At 39.1% G+C, this 24,090-nt stretch overlaps 1 protein-coding gene across 11 annotated transcripts in view; it reads right to left on the bottom strand.

Moving 5' to 3' along the window:
- Positions 1-24,090, bottom strand: part of LOC103473386 (disabled homolog 2-interacting protein) — a 183,964-nt gene that overhangs the window by 35,852 nt on the left and 124,022 nt on the right. For all 11 annotated transcript variants that reach the window (XM_008423605.2, XM_008423606.2, XM_008423607.2 and 8 more), the window contains 3 exons: positions 7,976-8,129; positions 5,322-5,420; positions 1,709-2,263 (listed from right to left, as the gene is read on the bottom strand). In XM_008423605.2, coding sequence (XP_008421827.1) covers positions 1,709-2,263; positions 5,322-5,420; positions 7,976-8,129 — 808 coding nt within the window. The remainder of the gene's footprint in view (positions 1-1,708; positions 2,264-5,321; positions 5,421-7,975; positions 8,130-24,090) is intronic.

The following is a 24,090-nucleotide window of genomic DNA, read 5'->3' as shown; positions in this document are numbered from 1 at the left end:
ATATATATAAAAACCCGCAGAAAGAAACAAAACAAAACCGCAAAATCACAACAGCTTATTAACAACAGTCCTTTTGGAAAGTACATGGTACATATAATAATACAAGTGAGTGTGAGAGCGTATCTGAATAACAAAGAAAATGAAGTGCTTTCAAACCTCAAATAATGCAAAGAAAACAAGTCCATATTCTTTTAGAAACAACAGTAGCAAGAGTTCAAAAATCAACATTTGGTGGAATAACCATGAGGTACAGTGGCCTCTTTAGTTTTTCCAGAGTATGTGTAAGTATATCAAGGTGAAAGCCATAATGCTTCACTTGGGAAGGTAAATCTGCTTGGGCCTCAACTGAACAGAAAACAATTCTGTCTGAGTGCCACACTACCAGACAAGATATGCTTAAAACAAAACAAAACAAAACAAAACAAAACAAAACAAAACAAAACAAAACAAAACAAAACAAAACAAAACAAAACAAAACAAAACAGGATTACAACCAGGTCATCCTAAGACATAAACATGCTATTCAATTGTAGATCTAGCGTTATGTTTAGCGTAACTATCTACTCGCAATCACTCTTCATTCAGGTCTAACATCAACCACCCCTACAGCTAAATGCCACTGATATCATGTTTCACTTTAGGGTGTTTTTGTTCAGGGTGAATTGTTCAGGGTGTTTTTGAGTCTTAGTTTCCTGCCAAAGCAGTGCTTCATAAGTAGGCCAGACACTTTTTTTTTGGTCTCATCTGACCAGAGAGAATTGTTCCACATGTCTGCTCCGCACTCTGTTTGACCTTTGGGGAATAAAGGGAGCTCTTAGCTTTTAAAAACCTTGGTGTTGCTTGTTACCAGCAACTGGCTGCTAAGTGACAGAGTGCAAAAATCAATAAAATATGTGTAGCTTCTGAAGTTGTGTTTTTCATAAACTTCATATCCCACATTTAATAAGATGTTCCATTTCACATTAAGTGCTTCAGCTGGAAAAACACTGGATATAGATGATCAACAAACTCTGTCTGCATTGTAAATAATTGTAGATTTTTATGCATGTAACTGAAACATGATTTTTTTTAAAAAGTAAATTTTCCAAGCTAATTTAAAACTTCTGGGATTCAAGTTGTTTCTGGTTGGCTTTGTAAAAAGGAAGCTTTTTGTTCCCCTTCAGAGACAGATAAGAGGACATACATTTTTTTTTCTCAAACCTTTCAACAGTGTTGCTCAATAAAGTACAATGATTCCTTTATTTGGGTAGACAGATAAAGGGTTATTTGAGTCCAATGGTCTGCTGTCATGGGAGACTTAGCCGCAGCTGTAGTGAGCTAATCTGCAGCCGGCGGTGAATATTTCTGTGCTTCGGTATGCCGCGAGGCACCGCGGGAGATGCATGTAAGGGATTAGCTCGAGTTCTGACTGTAATTCAGGCGGCTGTGTCGAGAAGAAATCACTTGTGTGTCTGCCGTTGGCGCTAACGGCTGTGTTTAAAGAGGTGGGTTGGGGTCAGGAGTTCACCGGATTAGTAGGCAGCAGAGGAATTGTTAACCTCTCTGAAATTTTCTAATGTGAAGTCAAAGGCTCACAGCGAAAAAATGGGCAGACGTCGACCCCGTTTTTTTTTTTGTTTTTTTTTCCATCTGCGCCGTTCCTGCGGAGAACAGGAATGCAGGCTGAATGGAAACCGATAGAACGGAGGGCGAGGAGCGGATCACTAACCTTCGCCTTGCCGGTGCTCTGAAGGATGTGCACCAGCGCGCACGCCACCTCCTCCTTGTTCTTGACGCTGATGGCCGGCTCCAGCACCGAGCACAGCATCATGTAGTTGTTGGTGGTGTACTCTGCAAACTCCTTGTACATCTCCATCGGAAGGATGTTCATGCTCTGATAGCGGGCCTTGATCCGGATCATGGGGCCCGACGTCTTGCCCTTGGGCGGGGTGGGCGTGTTGACCGGGTACCACTTCTCCACAAACTGCCGCCCGGTGACGGCCAGGACGGGGATGCTGACGAGGCCGATGTAGTTGTTTTTGTCCTTCTTCTTCTTCTTGTCCGTGTCCTTGTAGAGGTGCGCCATGATGCTCCGGACGCCGGGCAGGTTGCTGAACTCGAAGTGCTCCCCCCAGAACAGGTTGTCGGTCTTGAGCTTGCAGGTGGTGCGAGCGTACAGTGAGTCATCGAGGAAGAGCTCGCAGAAGTATTTCTTTTTGGCCGGCAGGTCCTTGGCCTCAATGATCCACAGTCTCAGCATGTTTTCCACCCGCCGACTGTTGTCCTGAAGAGGGAGGATAGCAGGAACAGAGTTAACCTTGAGAACGCGTGGGAGGGAACAAGAATACAGCTGCAGAAATACCTCAGATTCATCGATGTTCCCAGGCGGCGAACATACTCGGTACATTACAACATCTCGGATTAAGCTGTATTTCTATTCTAATTGACTAAAAACAACTCAAAAGGTGGTCCAAGAGCTTTTCTAGAGCTATGGATATTATTTTATTACTTATTCCTGCTTTAATCTTTTCCACCACATTTTCTTGCGCCTCGGTGCTCTGCTGATTTTGTCTTCAGGATCTTGTCTGTTCACTAATGTTGTTTGACAAACCTCTGAGGCCTTCATAGAACAGATTCATTTATGCTAAAGTGAATATAGCTCAGGTGATCTATGAAGTAGTTAATCAGCTGATTACACTGAGTCTTATTTAGGGCTACGGACATCGAGGGGATTTGGACAGTTTTTGATTTTTATTAGTAAAAATAAAAGGACAGCTTTGCATCACTTTCATCTACTCTAAAATGATGGACCACTACACAAAATTCTTTAGCGCGGCTAACGCACCTCTTTTCTAAAGACTGTATGGTAGGGAAGTGGTTTCTGCATAAAGAGGGAGCTAAAAGTCGGAGAGCTAAATTGTTTATCGGTGCAGTCAGGTTTTTTTTTTTACATGAGATTTGCTCCTAACTGAGATAAATGACCTTGAAGCAGCAGCAGCAGCAGCTGTGATAAGAGCTTATTAAATCAGCGAGAAACTGAGCTGCAGCGATTCCTTTCTTACCCACTTCAGCGCTTAATACAAAAGATCGTCCTTAAGAGAATGAAAGGAGAGCTGCTGTCCCATGATGCCTTGCAGCATTATCATTCACAGCAAAACACACTGTTCAACAGGTGAAGGCTTTTTTTTTTTCCCTGTGTTGCAAAGATAGTTATTTTCATGCAGCCATATTTATTAGGACTGTTGTTGATGAATGCTAGGTGGAGAAGATGGCAAATGTTTGTTTTTTTTCCTGATGTCATGTTTTGCAATTTGTGACTAATCCTGCACTTCCTATTATCACTGACTGAAACAGAGAGAATTTATAGGTTACAGTGCCTAAGATGTCTGGTTGTTGACTTCTTTCAGGAAAAGTACTCTTTTCTACACATTTTCTAGATAAAACTAATCATATTTAGAGCTTTCTCTCTAAAAGCAGAACTACATCCTCCATGTCACCACTTTAAAGACATGACTTTTCATCTCCACTAAAAAAGAAACCCAAATGTTTCTTCTCAAAAAAAAAAAAAAAAAACATTCACAGGTTCCTCTTTGTGTCTCTACTCGATTCAGTTATTTTTCCTCTGAAAACATTGAGCAACTTTTCTTTTTTATTTAACCAAATACCTTTTTGTTGCTTTGCAGGTCAATCCACCCTCAATCCCGGAGACAATCACTCCTACACACTGGGATTGAAAAAGCAATCACTTCCCAACCACATTCATCCTTCCAAAGCGAACTTAAGTGCTTCATGTGCTGAGTCATTCAGCCCGTACAAAGGTCCTACTATCTGGTTGCTTTCCCATCTGCCAGCCGAAGATCTACAGTATTTGGCTGTGCTGTGTCAGAATCTGAATTGAATTAGATTCTTTATATGAATCTCAGTATGAAGTGCTGCGCAAAAATATTTCTTCCTCTTGAACCTTTCAGGTTTTTTGTCATGTTACAGACTCAAGGTCACAGGTGATTCATTTTGATTTTATGTGAAAGACCAACACAAGGCAACAAAAATAGGTTGACGTGGAAAGAAAATGATTTAATGATTTTATTGGATAACATCTGCAGCTTGTTTTAGGCATGTATCCATCGGTTTTAGCACATCTTAAGACATCAATGCATATATATTACTCCAAACTCTCTCTAATTGGATCTGTACACATCGGTTTTCAGGTATTGCTGTAGTTACTCAAATATTTATTCTTTTTTTTATTATTTTGTTGTTTTGCTCCAGTAAAATGAAAGAGGCTTTTACGAGCAGGTAAATTAAAATAAGTATTTTTAAAGAAGGAGAACATTTGGACATTAATTTCCCACTGGTGTCATTCATAAAACTCTGCATCAGTCTGTTTCAGTCTCAATTACTGCTGCAGTTGCAGGTGTAATATTAATTTGTGCATCACAGTTTGAAATCTGTTTGTCCATTTATTAAATATGGTAATGCAACAGTTCTTATAATCAGTGTTGGCCACATTTATTTGCACTCCAGGTAAAGATAGGCAAAAGACCTCAAAATAAGTTCAACCTATTGGAAGTTTGAATACATCTATTCAGGAGGGGGGACGTATATCCATATTTTTAATTTTTCTTGCGCACTAATTGAAACCCTGAGTAATCTCTGTAAAAATTACTTTAACTGAATAATTTCTTTGAATTATTTGTATAACTTTCTTCATTTTATAATTGATTAAATTTTGTATGATCAGACATGAAGACCGGAAACACACACACCTTGCTGGATTACAACTTATATTTATGGCTTTCCATGTCACACGGTGATCATCATGGTAAGGGAAGGAAAAAATATTAAAAATCTCCAAAGTTCAAAATTAGGGAGCTACAGCAAAAACAATGACATCCGGATGTCAAATGTGATATTTAATTTGTTTTTTTAACTGACGGCATGTCATATCACGAGTTTAGCTGGCACCTATCTCGAAAGAGCAAATATCTTAGCGCAAGCAATGGCACATGTAGAAATGAACATGTCGCATATTTTGAATCGGGCCATCTTCTTGCCTTGACATGCGTGCCATCTAAATCTTCGCTGCACAACTGAGGAAAGCACTTTAAGTGTTTTTTCCATCCCACCAGAGAATCCTAAACCCTTAAGTTGTAGTCTGTACGAAGAGCTAACCTTGCTGGGAAGACTGGATATTGTTGTTGTTAGTAATTACTAGTGTTGACACTTTAATGCGTCTTTATCTGTGTTGCAGAGCGAGGTTTCGTAATTGGGACACTCGAGCTCGTTTTGCTGATTGCCCAACGGTTACCCTGTCCCCTTGCACGTCGCGTGCATTTACATACCTTGTTCGGCTGCACGGCTCTCCTCAGATTCTCCATCCATTTGTCTCTCTCGGCCGCCGAACGGCAGGAAAAACATTTGCTTCCTGTGGAGGTGGTGACCTACCGCAGAGGCAGAAAGACAGGAGGAAAACAAATGGTTCGATGATCGAGCCTCACGCAAGAAAGGAGACGGCGAAGCTTTTCACGGTGAACCCAGTTAAAATGCATCACATTAGCAGCCAGAGAGAAATAATCTTGTGAAAAATAAACAGAAGCGGATGACAGGAAACAGAAAATGACTGTTGGGAAATGACTTGTCGTTTTGGTTAATTTCATGATGGATAGAAACAGCCTCAGTGAAGTCAGCTTCACTGCTCACGTGTTTACATGATGTGTCTTCTGCTATATACACAAATCTCTCTCTATATATATATAATCATATTTTCAAATAAATTGTTAAAAATGTTAAGGAATCTGATTGTATGTAGTGTAAAACATGGAGATGGTGAGGACCGGTGGGCAGTTTCCAATCAGACCACAAAGAATGACTAATCAGACAAGAACAGGCCGTCCAAAGGTCGCAGCTTCCTTGACCTTTTCTTCCTTTTACCGTTCAGGAAATAATCAGACATATAGAAGCAAGTAGCTCACTGTTATGCAAATTGGGGAAGCTCTTTTTACTCGACAGCAGCCTGATGTAGTGGTGCTAGTGTTTTTAGCCATACTCAAGAAATCTGAAATATTCAGCAGTTTCTCTTTTCAAAGAAACCTTTGTTGGGAAAATGTAATTAGTCACTTTACTCATGGAACCATTACAAATAAAACAAACAAACAGATTTAGTATCTAAAACAAGACGAGGAGTTTAAGACGTTTTCTGTTTCTCAGGTTGTCATTTTTCAACTGTAAAATTATCCAAAGCATATGGAAACATCACATGAATAGATTTTTCAAAAATGTTCAATGAAAGATCTTAGTTAAGAATACAGATGTATTTTATTGCCTTGTTACCATTTATATTTATTGATTGTGTTTTTCTTTACTAGTGCAAAACCTTTCGTTTTTTCTCTTGACACATGCTACGTAGTTACTTTAATCACTTTTCAACCATAAATATCAAACCTTACTTAAAGCCGTTTCATTGTTTTACTTTATATTTTAGAATTTTTGGAAATATTTGGTCCAACATTTTTTTGAATGTTCTGCTGAAACATTAACCATGAAAACAAATTCGAATCTGAGCTTGTTGATGTACAGAAGTCAGAACAGTAAATGAGATACGAAAAAAACAACAACCACAAAACAATCAGAATCAGAATTTCGATTGACCCAGGCATCAGAGGAAAACTCATCAACACAACAATTTGAAACAGCAGCAGTGGCAGCAGCAGGGTCAGCTGTAAACAGAGCACTTAAAGTACATATTATGAGCCTGTAACAATGTTTAGATGAATGTGTTAGTGATTAACATACACAGCGTTTACTCCCCCCCATCCCTCTCGTATCTCTGCTGGGTATCAAATCTGGCTCATTAGCAGCTAGCATATACAGAGGGGTTTGGAGCTCCACTGCTGCCTGCTGAGCCTGTAAACAACACTGATGAGGCCTTTGAGTCATCATGAGTAAAGTTCCAGGCAATGAAACCAAAACAAAGCGTGGAGAGACCCTAAATCAGCTTGGTAACAATTTTCTGAATGCTAGTCATTGTGGCAACTCTTTTCTCGATGCAGGGAAGATTTCTAAACGTTTATTAAAACCAAAATGCATACAGTATCTGCAGTTAATGATTCTGGAAAGAGGAAAGTATAACACACTAATTTCTTCTAAAACCTTCATGGGTGTATGAACAAAAAAAAATTGAGGTAGTGATAGGGCGCTTAGTGGAAGTATCCCAAAGGGACTATTTCAGGAGGCTAGAGGTTGTAGCAGGGGGGTGGAAAAAAATATAAGTGCCAATCATTTCTGTGTTTGATCGCAAGGATAAAATGCAACATTTGATCTATCAATCAAGTTATCTACTGTCATTATTTCAGTGTCTATATGTGGATTTATTTACTGGTTATTAATCAAATGGTGACTTTGTTGGATAGGATGCTTTCTATTGGTCTAGAGTCATTAGTCATTAGCTTGACAGTCATTAGCCTGACTTTTCAGCTTGATGAAAAACACATTCAGCTATCTAAGTATTTTCATTATTAAAGTATCTAAATCATGTTGGAATAGTTAATTTAATAATTTTGTTATACTTTTCAGAATTTCAGAAATGAAGTATGAAGAAGCACGACAAATTAGCATTATTTGCTGCTGTTTCAACTGTTAATTTCCTCCTCAGTGTGGAGTCAACTCCTGCTAAGAACCTTATTATTTGACTTGAGTGTGATGAAGCAGAGATGCATCTAAAAGTCTCAGAACTCAAAACTCTCAGCTGGAGCTGGAGACCTCTGGCACTTACAGTAGCTCCTTATTGACTAGCTGATCTCTTACACAGGGTGTCTCAGTGACAGGAAAAGCTCCACAAACTGCACTTGATCAAAAAGAGAATGTACATTTGGATAAAATAAGAACACTTGGTTTAAACCTTTGCTTAAAACCATTACCAGTTTAATTCTCACACCTACTTTACATATCTCACCTGTAGGGCTGTGTGTGAAAAAAAAAAAAAAGAGCGCCGCCTCACCTCGAAGCAGTAGTCCTGGCCGAGGATGCTGCTGTGCACAGGTTTGATGATGACCTCGTCCTCCATGCTTAAGTCCAGGGCTTCCACGGCGCTACTGGGGCTGAGCAGTGATTCATGGGAGCGAGACTCCTTCAGTCTTGGCATCAAATGTGATCTACAGGAGGGGAGCAGAGGAGAGGGACGGTGAGAACTGAGTCACTGTGCAGACTGTGAGCAGAGGAAGTACAGGAGAGGGAACATATGCAGCTAGCATTCATGGTGAGTGTGAAGACAGAGTGTGAGGACGACAGCGGCAGGTCACTTGCCTCGAAGCTGACGAGCTCACAGCGTGATGGGGCTCGCCATTTATAGAGGAACATGTTGACATACTCCCTCAAAAGAGTGGATGCTGATGGAGGTTTTGAAACATCTAATTTTCAATTATCTTAGGCACTGATGCGTAAGTTCAATAGCTGGAGAGTCAACCCATGCTATGGATCCACAAATATGAAGCAAATTACAGAATCAATGTCCAAAAACCCAGACTGTACCGTTGATGATAAACTATTACCTGCACAACACTATAATCTTAACTTGGGTAAAATACAACCCATCATTTACCACAAACGACTAAATTTACCAAAGTTTTCTGTTTATTTTACCAAATTTGATTGAATTTGTATTTTTCTTTTTGTGCCTAGTCTAAAAAGTCTAGGCAAAAGTCTAAAAAAAAGTGTGCTATGGTTCAAATCCCTCCATGATGTTAGGTTTGAATTTCTTCTTCTAGATCAGTGTTTCTCAACCTTTTTTGGGCCAACGCCCCCCTAACCTTTATTCAGGTCCCTCACCGCCCCCCAACAAAGAATTTGTAGGCTACTTTGCACTGACAATTATTTTATTATTAATGTTACTATCACTATTGTAGATGTTTTGATTTTTATGCTTGTTTCTATATTTATCATCAAAAATAATTGCCCAGAGAACAAAAAAGTCAGGGGAATAGAAATTATTTTCACAGACGTCTACGAAAAATGCAATGAACATTCAAGTTAAACTTGGTAGGCCTAACAGCAGCCTATCAGAGTGGAAAAAAATATTCTTATTCTTTGCCATTTTCTAGTTGTTAAATATTCCACAAAATGACCAGATAAAAGATTAACAACATGCCAGTTTAAACTTTGAACTATTTGCAAAATGACTGAGCTCTGCAACATTAAAACATGGATAGAACTGTAACTACATTAATCATAGCTCTTCTTCTCTTCAGTGTTTCTGTTGGTTTCTGGTGGTGCAGCTCTGTGTTGCCTTCAGGAGAATGGGACATCAGAGTATCATCCATAAAATTTCACCCACATGGCATTTATTGAGCAAACCAGAGCTTTCAGTGGGGGAAAAAAAGTTCCAGATCCTTTTAATGCCATACAAATATGAGACAGAAACATGGATTATATCTTTATATAAACCTGTCTATTGATTTATAGATTAATAGTTTTWCTGGACAGAAATTACAAAGAACAAATCTGGTTCTTAATCAAATCCTAATGAGTCAAATTGAAAGTGTCATGGAGTCATCAGCCTCATGACATTAACACTGACATTAAAAATAATATTGAAGAAATAAATATATCAAATCTAATTAAAAACATAAATAAGTGATCAGTTCTTTACTGTTATGGTCTGTAATATATATTTATTATCAGTACTAGATGTGGTCTCAACAAGCCCATGACATTTCAACAATATTATTTTATCTTTTATCTGAAAATAGTGTGTTTATTCTTGCCATACAGTCCTCTGTATTAATTATTGCTCCAAAGGTCTTGCCATACAAGTTTATTCCTCTGTTTACTTTAGTTTCTTAGTTTATTCTTGCATTTTGTTCTTCATTCATTTCCATTTAGTTTTCTTTGATTAGTATTATCCTCTTGGTTTATTGCTATGTCCACTTTAGTTTCTTTCCTGTTGCTAGATTTATTTTATCGTTTATTGACCATCGGTAATCTTCACTCATCACCTGCTACGCGTTTCACATCGTGTGTTGATTTTTCACTGTTCAGCGTCGGATTCTATGCCATAATTCACATCTAGTTTGTCGCTCCGTTTTATGTCCCACTTCTCCTGTTTCAGAGTTTTGCGCAATGTGCATGTCGTTTTTTTAAGCCCCTAAGGTGCAGGGCGGTTGGGAAGCGTATCAATGGGGAAAAGGCAGACTGACATAAACCTTTTAAAACAATGGAAACAATTTCGGTATTCTGATTATTGAAATTTAAAAGTGCTGTGATAGTACCGTTGTTCTATCACACCCGTTTCATACCGGACCACTTACAGCACCGGTGTTAACACTATAAAATGAACGCTCTCTATCGTGGTATCACCCATAGAGGGATTTCTTTATTTAAATGGGTTCATTTTATAAAGTGAGGGTATCGTGATTTTAGTAATTACATGTTTATAAGAGTGATTTTCTGTTGTCCTTCCATGGAAGCGTGCAGCCTTCAAATGGAACTAAAACACTTTTTAATATAACTTGCTGCTTAACATGATCACAGCACTGCCAAAACATATGTACAAAAATCCTTAATAAAACATTAAATATTTGAAAATCAGACACCAGACAAAGTGAATCACAGCAACGTCATCAGCCGGTGTAATGCTGAACTGATGCGGTGAAGCTACCAGTAGCAGGAGCGGAGCTGYGCCAAGAAGCTACAAACACTGAATAGAAGAAGAGCTGCCATCGATACCGTTGCAGCCAAGCATGATTTAATGTTACACAATGAAGTTTCAACAAGTTGCTCAAAGTCTAAACTGGTATTGTTGTTCATTTAAGGTGTAAAGTTTACCTTCGACCAAACGCCCCTAAAAGGAATCCAGGTGCCCCCTTTTATAAAAATTTCTGACATCGCCCCCTGCCGTCCTTTGAACGCCCCCCGGGGGGAGCGTTCAAAGGACGTTGAGAACCGCTATTGTAGATAAAAGTGAAAAACATGGGATAAAATGTAGAAAAATAAAATGTTGGGAATACCCAATAAAGCAATAATGCCTGTGGAAAAAAAATAATGCCTAACTTTATCTGAGATACCATTTTTTATAGGAATGCCAAATTCTGTTTTGACGAAGTTACATTATAAGGCACAAAAAAAAAAAAGCCCTTTGAAATATGAAACAGAAATGCTGGAGAGGAGCAACAGACTCTCATTTGCCTAATCTAGCCCGAGGCCAAGTGGGATCACAACACACCCAGGGTTAATGTCATCTCAAACGTTCCTTAAAATCAGTCCCAAAGATGAAATGGAGCATTGTTTTAAACAACCCTTTGAGTCTTTCAGTTCATCTTTAGAGGACCAGCGGATGTCTGTCTATAAAGGACATTTTGCAAGATTTAACTGACCACACATCTTGAAAAGTATCGTAGTTGTGTCCAAGACACTTAAGGAAAATGTTCACAAATAACTGTTGTAAAGTAGTCTGTGTTGATATAAGTGGAGAAACTGTTTTTATCTCCACAACAACCACACTGTTATTTAAACTCGAGTTTCTCAGAGTTTCAAACTGTGAAAGTTGAATTTCCTTTCGGTTTTTCCTCCAACTGCCTATTGAAAGCAGTATTAGTCTAAAGCAGGTGTCCTCTAATCCGTACCTCGACGGACTGTGTCCTCCAACCTTTAGATGCATCCCTGGTCCAACATACCTGAATCAAATGGCAGAATTACCCCCTCAGTATGAAATCATGTTCTCCAAAATGTGTGTTTTAGCTGAGATACATTAAACAGTTGTAGGACATCGGCTCTTCAGGCCTGGAGTTGAAGACCGTTGGCCTAAAGGGTTTGTTTCATAATAAGTATTTATCAGAAGCCTGAAGGGGTTTCCTTCTCGGTAATAGTGCACTGCTAGGCCAGGTTTGCTAGGTCTTCCTGAGGGTATTTCACATCGGCTAAGGATTTGTAGGGTCTTTACCTTAACTGACCTTTCTTAATTACTCTACAAACTGAGAAAATGCACTTCTGTTACCTTCTGAGGATCAGTTATGTTAACTTTGTAAAAGTTTTTTTTTTTTACAAAGATTGCAATTGGTATCACCTGGCCTCCCCGACTGATTACAGCAAACAAGCCCAATCTGTATAGGGCTAATTGAGTTCAATGACCTTGGAAAAACCAATTTTAGAGCTGAAATTTCTTTCTGGCAAGGTATGTCTTCTGCTATTCTCTCCACATAGGATTGCAAATATATAAAAAGAAACACCAGATCAATCTTATTCCAAGTGTCAGGGAAAAAAAAAAGTTAATTACATCTGCTTCTAGTCGGGTTTCTGATTTTTATTTATTACAGTCGCAGAAATTACGAGCTGAGGTGCCAACGTCTTCGCGAGTTTCTGCAAATGTTTTCTCCATCGAACTGTGATAAGGACCCCGACATGCATCTTCGAGTGCTTCAATCCCCTGACAAATGCAACCACAGGGCTCAATTCTTTCCCTGTTTATTTTTGCCAAAGAAGATTACCAAACAAAGTAAAGAGCTCTTGACTGTTTGCGGCGTTTGATGCTGTCCTAGTTTCCGTGTGTTCGTGGAGCTGAAGCAGGGGAATATTACGTCCCCATGCTTCGCATCCAACACTGATTACGTGTTTTATGCCAGCACTCACTATTTATATCAGACTTTTCTACATTTTGTCACCTTACAAACACAAACTTCTATGCATTTGTGGGCATTTTATGAGCTAGACCAATGCAAAGCATTGAGGAAGTGAAAGGAAGATGATACATGGAGTGGATGAATGTAGTCAACTCCAGTGAGTCATACTTTCTAGGACTGCCTTTTGCTGTAATTATAGCTGCGTATCTTTTGGGGATATGTCTCCAACACCTTATAACTTAGCTAATTATTCAATAAAGGATAGCTCAAGGTCATTCAGTTTGGAGGGAACCTCTCCGACATGTGGATTTGCTTTGATCCATGGCGGTATACTGAGGATCTGGTTGTGTGTTCATTGTCGACGTCTTCCTTGAAGGAACCTTTGCCCCAGTTTCATGTCTTTTGCAGCATCTACAATATTTTATTTACTTACTTTTTGTTAAATTGACAAAATGTGAAAAAGCTTTTGCAACAAACCGTTTACTCATGTCCTCCTATCAGCCGCTGACATCACTCATGTCCCGGTGAGTCTCATGCCGATACGAGGATCACATGTTTATTATTCTAGATGGGGAAGTAAGCGGCAACAGGCCTGCTGCATGACTCTACGGGGACACTGAAATAAAGACAGAGGGGTCAGCTCCAAGAGTAATGAGTGAGAACAATCATTTAACAGGTCCCTCTAAGAACAGATTACACGGTAAGCCGGTGTATCTGCGTGAGCCTGCGTGTGTGATGCACGTCTTTTCTGAGGATTTTCGAAAGGCGCATTCCGGGAAAAGCATAGTGGATGTACTGGCAGATTAGCTCTTTTCTACATTTCAGCAGCTCTGCTGTAAAATCCTAGGTCGCATGTGAAAGCGGCCAATGACTCTAACTTCTAATCTCTTGGTCACACACACACGTGTACACGCAGACTCAAACAGGAAAATGCCATCGAGCAGTTGGGGGGGAGAAAAACAAAACAAAAGAAAAAAAAAAAAATCACAGTCATATCCTGACAATTCCCCTGCAGGGAAAGTGTGTTTGCACCTTCCTCTGCTTTATGATTGGCTGCTTGGGTGCTGGGCAGAACTGCACAGAGAGTCTGTCAACCACGTAGGAAAAGGAAGGGAAGGGCATGTGCAACTGTATTAAAGAGCTGGAAGGGAAAGGCGTTTAGTTGTGTGGCACGGTTCATTTAGGAGGCGACTCGGAAAATGAAGGAGCAGACATAAATAAAGCCACATTAATAAGGAATGATGGGAAAAATATGCACCTCATAAAAAAGAAACCGTAAACAGTAAAATGCTTCGTTTTTCCTCATGTTTTTTTAAGGATGTGTTTTAAAGCAACCAGTGAAGACAGAGCTACAGCAATCTACTTCAAATAAGAGAAAAAAAATCCTTTTTTCGCAGCACACTTAATACTAGGGTTAGGGTTAATCCTAGGCTCATTAATAAATACATTTTATTTGTTGACAAAATTCGAATCTGTGTATATCACTACATTTCGGTTTATGTATGCTAAGTGCTTAGATCTAAGCTCATAATTTTAAGATTTAAAAACATTAACTTATTTACTTTGCAGCAGGATGTCAGAGAAAAATTCTGATCCCACTCACTGACATCATGGATACACTGGCTCAGCGTTTGTAAGGGACAGAGGTCACACAGTGACCGAAAGCTATCCGTCATCATCACTTATAGTAAGAGATCTTGCAACATTTCACAGTCTGGGCTAGTAGACGCAATTAGATGTTGAGCAAAGTGACCCAAGAATGATGTCTTCATATTTGCTGAACCAGATTCTGCATAGCTGCTCTAGCAGGTCAGCCAACAGAATCTGAACCAATTTTGCTTGAAACCAGGTAACTTCACCAACTCTATCAGGATGTCGACCGGTATTTTTTGATCAACAGTGTCGAATACAGCAGTGAATATTTGGAAAAACCAAATTAGATCAAGATGTAGGTAAATTAAAACTTATTTCAATGCAGTCTCTAAGTGTTTGGAGACTGCATTGAATAGAACATTGAACCGAACAGTCGAGACCGCATATTTGTAAAATCACAGCTTAAGGCTGAGGGTGCAGTTTGAACTATGTGACTGACAAGAAGCAGCTGTAAACATGGCAGAACAGTTTAATTAGCAAGCACTCACATTTCAAACATTCAGGCATCTTTTTGTGGCCTGATATTAATAGCAATCACAGCAAATAAAGGGATGCATCCTCAAAAAGGAACATTATTCCTTCTTACATCGGGATACGCTTCGTCTCGCTCTGGATCGCATTCTAAGGGCATTAATGTCATTGAAAGTGGTGGGAGGCTGTGAGCGTGTGAATGGATGAATAATAACGCTGCCCATCATCTGTATGGCGTCGTATTAAACGGGCGCCGCAAAGTGTAATTTGCCGCTTATTATTCAAATGTGAGTTCTTCAGAAATGGCAACAAGAGACGTGTGAATCCTGCTCCCTTTCAAGCTGCATCGCTTCGTCTGATGCGCCATCTGAGCCGACCCCTCCGAAAGTGACAGGCGGCGGCAGCGAGAGCAAGGGCTTGCTGACTTCATCCCCTGGTTCCTCTGCTGTTTTCCCTCCCTCGTCCCCACCCCCCCGCCCAACATCATCCATCCTCGTCACACGGCCTACGATGCCCTTGAAAATCCTTCGACACGCCAAATGCTGTGCTGCCGAATGTGTTTTCTCTCACTGGGCGTTCACCCGAGGTCAGAGCGAATTGTTGCTTTTCATTGGGCTGCTCTGATTCTTTATTTTATCTGTCTCTACCTTCTCCTTTCTTAGCCACCAGTAAGTTGCTTCACCTTCTAGGTTTTTCTTTTTTTTTTCCCTGCTAAACTTCTAAATATTTCAGATGGTTCTACTAGCGATATAACAGACTGTGGAATTTCAGAAACTACAAGTGTCTCTCGAGAAGAAGAAAGACAGTTTTATTGGAATGAAATGTACGAATGAACACTATTTATCTTGTGTCCGTGAACCACCATGTTCGGATTTAGCACACAAATATGGCAAATATGTCATGTGAGAGCCTTAGAACAGGAAGTGGTTCAGTAAAATATATTTTGCAAAAGCTAAAATGCAAAATGTTAAAACAGTTGACACTGATTGTTTGGGTGCTTTGTAGCAGGATGTATTAGCACTGCAGCACAACTATTACAGGAAGTTAGAAAAGAAACACTTTGAAAGTCCAACGGCCGAGTATGTTTACGTCAGATATTTGAGAATTTTTGCGTTTTTTCCATACTGAATTCCCTCAGTTGGCTGGGGGATTTTAAACATTTATAAATGCAGGATACAAGTGCAAGGAATTTAGGTGAAGTTTCAGAGACTTTTTTTTTTAACAAAATAATGAGAAAAACACAAGACTCTGGAGAAAATGGTAGAGATACAACTGCCACCACAGGAAAACAATGGCAAAAAAAATGGAAGTAGATATGGGAGGAAACGGTGAGTAGCAATGAGGGTAAACAAGCTCAGCCACTGAGGGAGAGGAAAAACTGACCAAGCAACTAGTGGGATTAATCAGGGGAGGAATGGCAAAGAGCTCAGGGAGAGTTCTGACTAAGGGAAGGTAACAGATATCGAGCTGGAGAACGGAAGAAAATAGAAGTAAACTAAGGAAAAACCCTGAAACTAACACAAAAAAAACATTAATTAGAGGAACCTAAAATCTAAATGCACTATAAATAATAAACCAAGAAGCAAACACACAGAAGAAAAATTAATGGCAAAATCTAAGTAAAGGAAACCAAAGCATAACAAAAGACAAAGTTCTAACACCAATACCAGATTTTGCTCTTGCTCTACACAAGCATTTGTTTTGTTCAGTTCATTTACATATTTCCTTGAGTCATTATTGCCTGTGTGCTTGTTCCTCTACTTTTTTCTTTTCTTTTTTACATCAGTAAAGCACTCTTTGTTCCATTTCACTCCAGGAAAAATAACCTTAATATAAAAATTGATGTAAATTTGATTGCTGACAGTCTCTTACAAATACAACATCCACGTAGCTCTCGTCCTATATTTGTCTTCAGCGCTGTCTGGAAAAGTCGTCTTTACCTGGTTCTCGACAAGCTTCATTGTACGTATTTCACAAAATGCGCTTCATCTTTGTTAGTTAAACAATGACAAAGTGGAAAAGTTTGGTTTCACACAGTTTTAGAAATCAATTCATCTGATAGAGGGTCTACCATCTTTTTTGAACAAAATGTGGTGATAATTTTGCAACATAAGACTTGACTTTTTTATGTAGATCAGATTCCATAATATCCTGTTTATACAAGTACAAATATGGAATGGCAACATATTTCCATTTTGTCTTGGCCACTCTTTAACATGGGAAAAACAAGAGAACATTCATTTATGCCAATGCTCTTTGTTCCTCATAGATCCCTGACAATCCTTCTTGCTTCACGCCAGAGAGCCTACAGGATAAATAAATGAGGATAAATTTAAAAAATCCAGCTAATTCAACTCTCAACTTAAGAAAACAGCTTGTACGTCTTTGTCTATTTTAGTTGACATTCATTGGCTACAATAAAACCAAGAGCCACCTGGCTGGAATTAAATAGACAGGCTCATCTGTCACTTAAGCTGAGCTTAAAAGCCTTTTAAATAATTTCACAATCTGAATACAAAGAAGCATAAACAAACACATCAAGCAGTGAGCTTTCTTTTTCTTACTCTTCAACTTTGAACAGTGCGAAGATCTGTTGAACAGCATGGAGACGGTATGCAGACACCCTGACATTATACAAGTCTGTTTCATGTCTTTTTTTTTTTTTCATTGAAGCTGGGTTTAATATGGCACACCTGCATGCCCCAGAGGGCCACTGTATGTTTACTGCTCGGTTTTAACTCCCTGCTGACATACCTTTCCCCCCCGTTTGCTTACCACAGCTATCCTGCTTTCATAGAAATGAGACCAGACAGGGAAAAGAAAAACGAAAAAAAATGGGTGGTGTAGCCCACCCACTATGTGTGAACAAGGCACACGCAAAAAAGCAAGATAGGAAAATATTTCCCAAACAAAAGCAGCAGCAAAGGAAGACAATAAACAGCACGATGTTAATCAGAGCTATGATAATAAAACAACCAGAATGTCAGCAAGCCTGACATTTTGTTGAGAATGCTACGTAAAGCCTATTTGGTAAATATATTCAGCTTTTTGACACGAATAAGCCGGAGAAATTATTTTATTGGCAGCATTTGTCTTTTAAATAACATTGGTAGTTGGGAATAAGATCTTATTTATATGTTTAGATCAAAACATTGTGAGGTAAATGAGAAAAATAGAACACAAAACACACCTCATAACTTCTCTTTGAAGACAAACATGGATTAAGTACCATAAGATGCATAAATATATGAAATTGTGTGTTTGTCATCTTGTCTTGTAGACATTCCAACTAGTGCTACATAAAAATAACTTATCTCAAGTTAGAACAGTTCTTTTCTTACTTTTATCTTATTACTTTGAAATATATTGACAAGAACAAACAGAAAACACACAAACTATTTTGCCTATTTGACAGTATAAAGTTTGATATACCATGTGTTTGATCCCATAAGTTGTTGAAAATGGAACTACATAGTTTTGTGCTGTAATGTTGGAAGATTACAACACTTAAGTGTTTTAGCCATCAATTCCTTTTCATGGGAGAAAAAATAGATTTGATAAAAATTGTGATGTAATATCTTAGTTTTGGAGACGTTACACAAACTTCTGGACTGTCACGCCACCTCAGTGGGCGGCTGCAGATGTCACTGTAAGTCACTTTGGGTTACTAAAGGTCAAAAGTGCACAAACTGCACACTGAGGAATTTTTCAAAGTACTGAAATTGCTTACTAAAACTTTGTAATTCATCTCTTGTTTCTAGAAAAAAAATGTCACTGAAAATTATAGAAAAAAAGGCCAACTTATTAAAATACATTAATTCAGTGGCAGAAAAAGAAATCGCGCTAAAAATTTGAAAGGTGTTCTCGCACTGTTTTTATGAACAGAGAGGATTTTGGTGGAACATAAATTCCTGTTACATTTTTTAAGTACTGTATTTTCCGCACTATAAGGCACACCTAAAAGCCTTAAATTTCCTCAAAAGCCGATAGTGCGCCTTATAATCCGGCGCGCCTTATATATGGACCAATATTGAGTCACAACAGGTCTAGCAACTACGGTAAGCAGCCACCGACTTCATTTTTGCCTGTAGAAGAAGAAGCACGCGGTGCATGCTGGGATAGTTGTCAGACGCTGGTTTATAATCTATTAATAATGTTTGACTGACCCATCTACCTACCGACCGTCTAGAATAGCGGTTCTCAACGTGGGCGGTGCCGCCCCCCAGGGGGCGTTCAGAGGACGGCAGGGGGCGGTGGTAGAAACTTTTACAAAAGGGGGGCGCTGGGATTCCTTTGGGGGGCGTTTGGTAAACTTTACACCTTAAAAGCACAACAATGCCAGTTTAGACTTTGAGCAACTTGGTAAAACTGTATTGTGTAACATTAAATCATGCTTGGCTGCAACTGTATCGATGGCAGCTCTCTATTCAGTGTTTGTTAGCTTCTGTTAGCTTCTTCGCGCAGCTCCGCTCCTGCTACTGGTAGCTTCACCGCATCAGTTCAGCGTTACACCGGCTGATGACGTTGCTGTGATTCACTTTGTCTGGTGTCTGATTTTCAAATATTTAATGTTTTATTGAGGATTTTTGTACATATGTTTTGGCAGTTCTGTGATCATGTTAAGCAGCATCTTATATTAAAAAGTGTTTTATTTTCATTTGAAGGCTGCACGCTTCCATGGAAGGACAACAGAAAATTGCTCTTATAAACATGTAATTACTAAAATCACGATACCCTCACTTTGTATCTCTCTGAAAAATGAACCCTTTTAAATAAAGAAATCCCTCCATGGGTGATACCACGATAGAGAGCGTTCATTTTATAGCGTCGACACCGGTGCTGTAAGTGGTCCGGTATGAAACGGGTGTGATAGAACAACGATACTATCACAGCACTTTTAAATTTCAATAATCAGAATACCGAAATTGTTTCCATTGTTTTTAAAGGTTTATGTCAGTCTGCCTTTTCTCCATCAATACGCTTCCCGACCGCCCTGCACCTTAGGGGGTTAAAAAAAAAAGAGGCGCACATTGCGCAAAACTCTGAAACAGGAGAAGTGGGACATAAAAAGGAGCGACGAACTAGATGTGAATTATGGCATAAAAACAGAGRATCCGACGCTGAACAGTGAAAAATCAACACACGATGTGAAACACATGACGATTAGGAGGCGTAGCAGGTGATGAGTGAATATTACTGATGGTCAATAAACGATAAAATAAATCTAGAAACAGGAAAGAAACTAAAGTGGACATAGCAATAAACCAAGAGGATAATACTAATCAAAGAAAACTAAATGGAAATGAATGAAGAACAAAATGCAAGAATAAACTAAGAAACTAAAGTAAACAGAGGAATAAACTTGTATGGCAAGACCTTTAGAGCAATAATTAATACAGAGGATGATATGGCAAGAACAAACAGACACTATTTCCAGCTAAAAGGTAAAATTATATTGTTGAAATGTCATGGGTTTGTTGAGACCATATCTAGTACTGATAACAAATATATCTTACAGACCATAACAGTAAAGAACTGATCACTTATTTATGTTTTTAATTAGATTTGATATATTTATTTATTCAATATTATTTTTCATGTCAGTGTTAATGTCATGAGGCTGATGACTCCATGACACTTTCAATTTGACTCATTAGAATTTGATTAAGAACCAGATTTGTTCTTTGTAATTTCTGTCCAGTAAAACTATTAATCTATAAATCAATAGACAGGTCTATATAAAGATATAATCCATGTTTCTGTCTCATATTTGTATGGCATTACAAGGATCTGGAACTTTTGTTTTTCCACTGAAAGCTCTGGTTTGCTCATTGGCCTATTTTCTAATGAAAATAGGCCTTGTAAATGTATGAGGCGCACCGGATTATAAGGTGCGCCTTATAGTGCGGAACATACGGTACTTTCCCCATTCTAAGTAATGTGTGTATATGGGGATCACAGCAATAAAATTCAGTGTTCAGCTGTATCATAATTGAGTTAGCTACTCTTTTTTTCTTTACTTCCCCATGTCACCTTATTTGTTTTTTTTTTCCATAATAAAAGCAACTGTTTTAAATGGTGTCTATGCATGATTGCCCATGTGCTTTCTATGATAGAATAACAACATATAAAGAATGCAGGCATCAGCCATCCTGCAGCCTGTAGGAGTGAATGTCAGTATGGAACAACTTGGGAATGTAATTTCAATACTCTGTTAAGATGAGTAAACAGTTTGTACAATATTATGAGAGACAAAGTATTGTTTGACTATTTGCTGTCATGTTTGAGTTGTAATGATGTTGATTATTTTAAAGAGCTGCATGTCATATAAATTACAAATGTGTGGTCATCAAATTGTATACTCTGCAGTGTCAAAAGTATACTTTATTTTCCTATAGAATGATTTCTTCCTTTACGATTATAACGAAACACAGATATACAAAGGTGTGACTGGAGAATTCAAATTCTGCGAGGAGATTCTGCAATTTATACCTTTTCAGTGTCAAGAAGCATTTCAGTAATTTTCCCAAAATGTGACATGACACAGATGTCCATTTCTGAACTTCTCTTCAAAATGGGAAAGACACAGGTACATGCTATTCAGGTAAGGCAAGTTGGCATTCTTCACAAGTTAGAAAAGTAAACAAAAAAGTTTTGTCTCTTTCACATAACTATTTTTTTTCCTGCAACAATATAGTGAATGTGAAAGATAAAAATATACACATGCTGATTCCTGTTTGTAAGATTTCATTTCCGTGGTCCACGTCAAAAAAAGATCTCTGGTAGTAAACAAAATGCTCCCATTGAGCATAAAACAACAACAAAAGTAGCATTACCTAAAAAGTATCCAACTATATAAGTTTCACACAACTTTTTGTCAAAGGTCTATTTTCTACTGAAGGGTATTGTAATCATCTCTTCAGTCAAATAACATTTTAAATGATCTGCTATGCACCACCAAATCTCTGCATGTGATGGCTATCAAATAGATCACAATCCAAATTCTTTTTTTTTTGTTGCTTCTCCAGTAGTTGCACATTTTTTCACCCAACTAGTGTCTGTTCAGAATCTCACTGAAATCTGAAGCTCAATATCACATAGTCACGGCTGAGTTATAACTCACGACTGAAAAACAAAAAAAAAAAACAAACAGAAAGACAAAAAAACAAGGAAAAAGGTGAGCGCAACTTGCAGGTGCAAAATTAAAAGAAGTGTCTCTTTCCAATTTTTATACTCTTCTTGCAGAGTTATTTTTTTCCCTCTGAACACCTGGTTGACTGGTGATCTTACCCCTATAAATATGCACAGTAACTACTTAGAAATTTATGTCTGCATCAGGTCCAGTCCTATCAGCGCAGATTGAGATGGAGACAGACGAGGTTCGATAGAAACCCGGTTATGAACGAGAGCTCGGGAACGTGCGGAGGAGTAATGGATTGCGAGCGTGTCTGCGCTGCTCTCTGCATGCCGATAAAAGAGTCGATCTGATAGCCAGTCTGGGACATAATACAGTCTGAGACATTAGGTCCCATATAGGCTTCATTCCCCCCGGGGTCTTTCAATACCCCGACTTGCTGGATAACTGAATGCGCCACACCAGACCGTGTTCGCTCCTGACTCTCAAGATAACATGAATTAATGTAGTGCAACTCCAAATAACAGCGGCTTTAAAGTCTGTCAAAGCGGGCCGCTCCCACTGTTTATCAGGCGCTGCATCGGCCCGTCTCAGTGCATGTGCAGTCGTGTTAATCTTCGTAGAGTAAATAACGGCCTCTTTGCGCTGCTTACTTGGCTGCAATAAACAACAAGGAACTTGAACCAAATGACCGAAGTTTAATGTGCTGACATAACTTCATCCTCCAGAGAACAGCGGTTTAAAGCAGGAGGAGGCCGGGTGTTGAGTTGTTGTTTTTTTTCCTTTTTTCCTTTTGCTCGGAATACTCCCTCGGCCGGTGTTTGCACATCGTTTTGGTTTGACGCAACAATCAATGTGCTCTCTGCTTGCAGAGCAGCAGACCAATTTCTTGTTAATATTGCCCTCTACTAAACAAACACACCCATCTGAACAGGCCCAACGCGGATTAGAGAACAAACAAGCACGCTCGCAATTTTGCGGCGGCGTCTGAATTACGCCAGTCAAAACAAGTGATATTTAGAAAACTTGGATACATTTCCTTGAACATATTTAGCAGTTGGGCTAAATAAGATGTGGTGTCAGATGAAACGGGAATGTTAAATTTGTCCATTGTGGTTCAGACGTGGTGGCGTTTTAATGGTTTAGAGCCAAACAGTCCAAACTAGAGAGGAATTGTCATTCAAACACATTCCAGGCTTTCCCCATGTGCCACAAGCTAAACTATCAACGGGTCCTACAAAAACCAAGAGTGAACTTGATAGCTTTAGCTTAGCAAAATGCAGCACATAAGCACTGTTTTAGCAACATGTTATTACAGACAACTGCTAAATATGCAAAGTCAAAAGTGTCTTTAGAAACAAAGAAAAACTCATGCTGTGGCATCTGGACCATTAATGGGAAGTGAATTTGAAGGGAAGCAGTCACATTGCTCATGAGGACCATGTGATGCTGCTAAAACATTGTGTAATTTTGCTAAAATGAAAAGCTGATTGGGTTCTCAAGCAAATACGCAACACTGATTTTATTGTGAAACGCAAGAGGTTAGATTGTGCCTCAACTAGAGGTGTGCCGATCGATTGGCCGCCGATCATAATCGGCCGATTTCCGTAAAAAAGTGTATTATCGGTGATCGCTGATCACGGTTGTTGCCGATCACACAAACCGATCACCTGCATCTCATTTCGCAGCCTGCCTGTGCAGCTGGTCTCCTCTATCCTTCACTCTGCGCAAACGCGCAGCAACAAATCCTAAGCGATGAGGAACTATAACGCACTGAGTGAATGGGGAAGTTTGCCTGTTATGGCGGAAAATTGAAGCACGTGGGGTGAAGCAGGTCAAAATGCATCAACACGGCCAATCTAACATGACATAAAAACAATGCCATACTTGAAGGAGTTTGGCTACATCGAAGGTCACTGCAGTAAAAAAGACATATGGAGGATCAGATAGCAGGTAAAGCAGCGCACAGCTACAAATACTCACCCGGATTAGCATGACGGTCAGAAAGCTAAACAAATAACCCGCAAAATAATTTGTCTCTCGCCGCTCTCGCCACTTCTGCTCCACCTGGTAGAGACTCTCACACCGAACCTCTGCTTAAAGCTGCAGCATCTAACCTAAAAAAATAAATTTTACATACGTATTTAAACTTTCGCTGTCCTCACATGAGACAGATAATCTCTGAAGAAATAATCAATTTCCTCCCTGTTCTGCATAATTACTCCGCTCAGTCAGAAACAGCCA

Source organism: Poecilia reticulata, linkage group LG12 (assembly GCF_000633615.1).
Source record: "Poecilia reticulata strain Guanapo linkage group LG12, Guppy_female_1.0+MT, whole genome shotgun sequence".
NCBI classification, from domain to species: Eukaryota; Metazoa; Chordata; class Actinopteri; order Cyprinodontiformes; family Poeciliidae; genus Poecilia; species Poecilia reticulata.
This window is presented reverse-complemented; position numbering and strand designations above follow the sequence as displayed.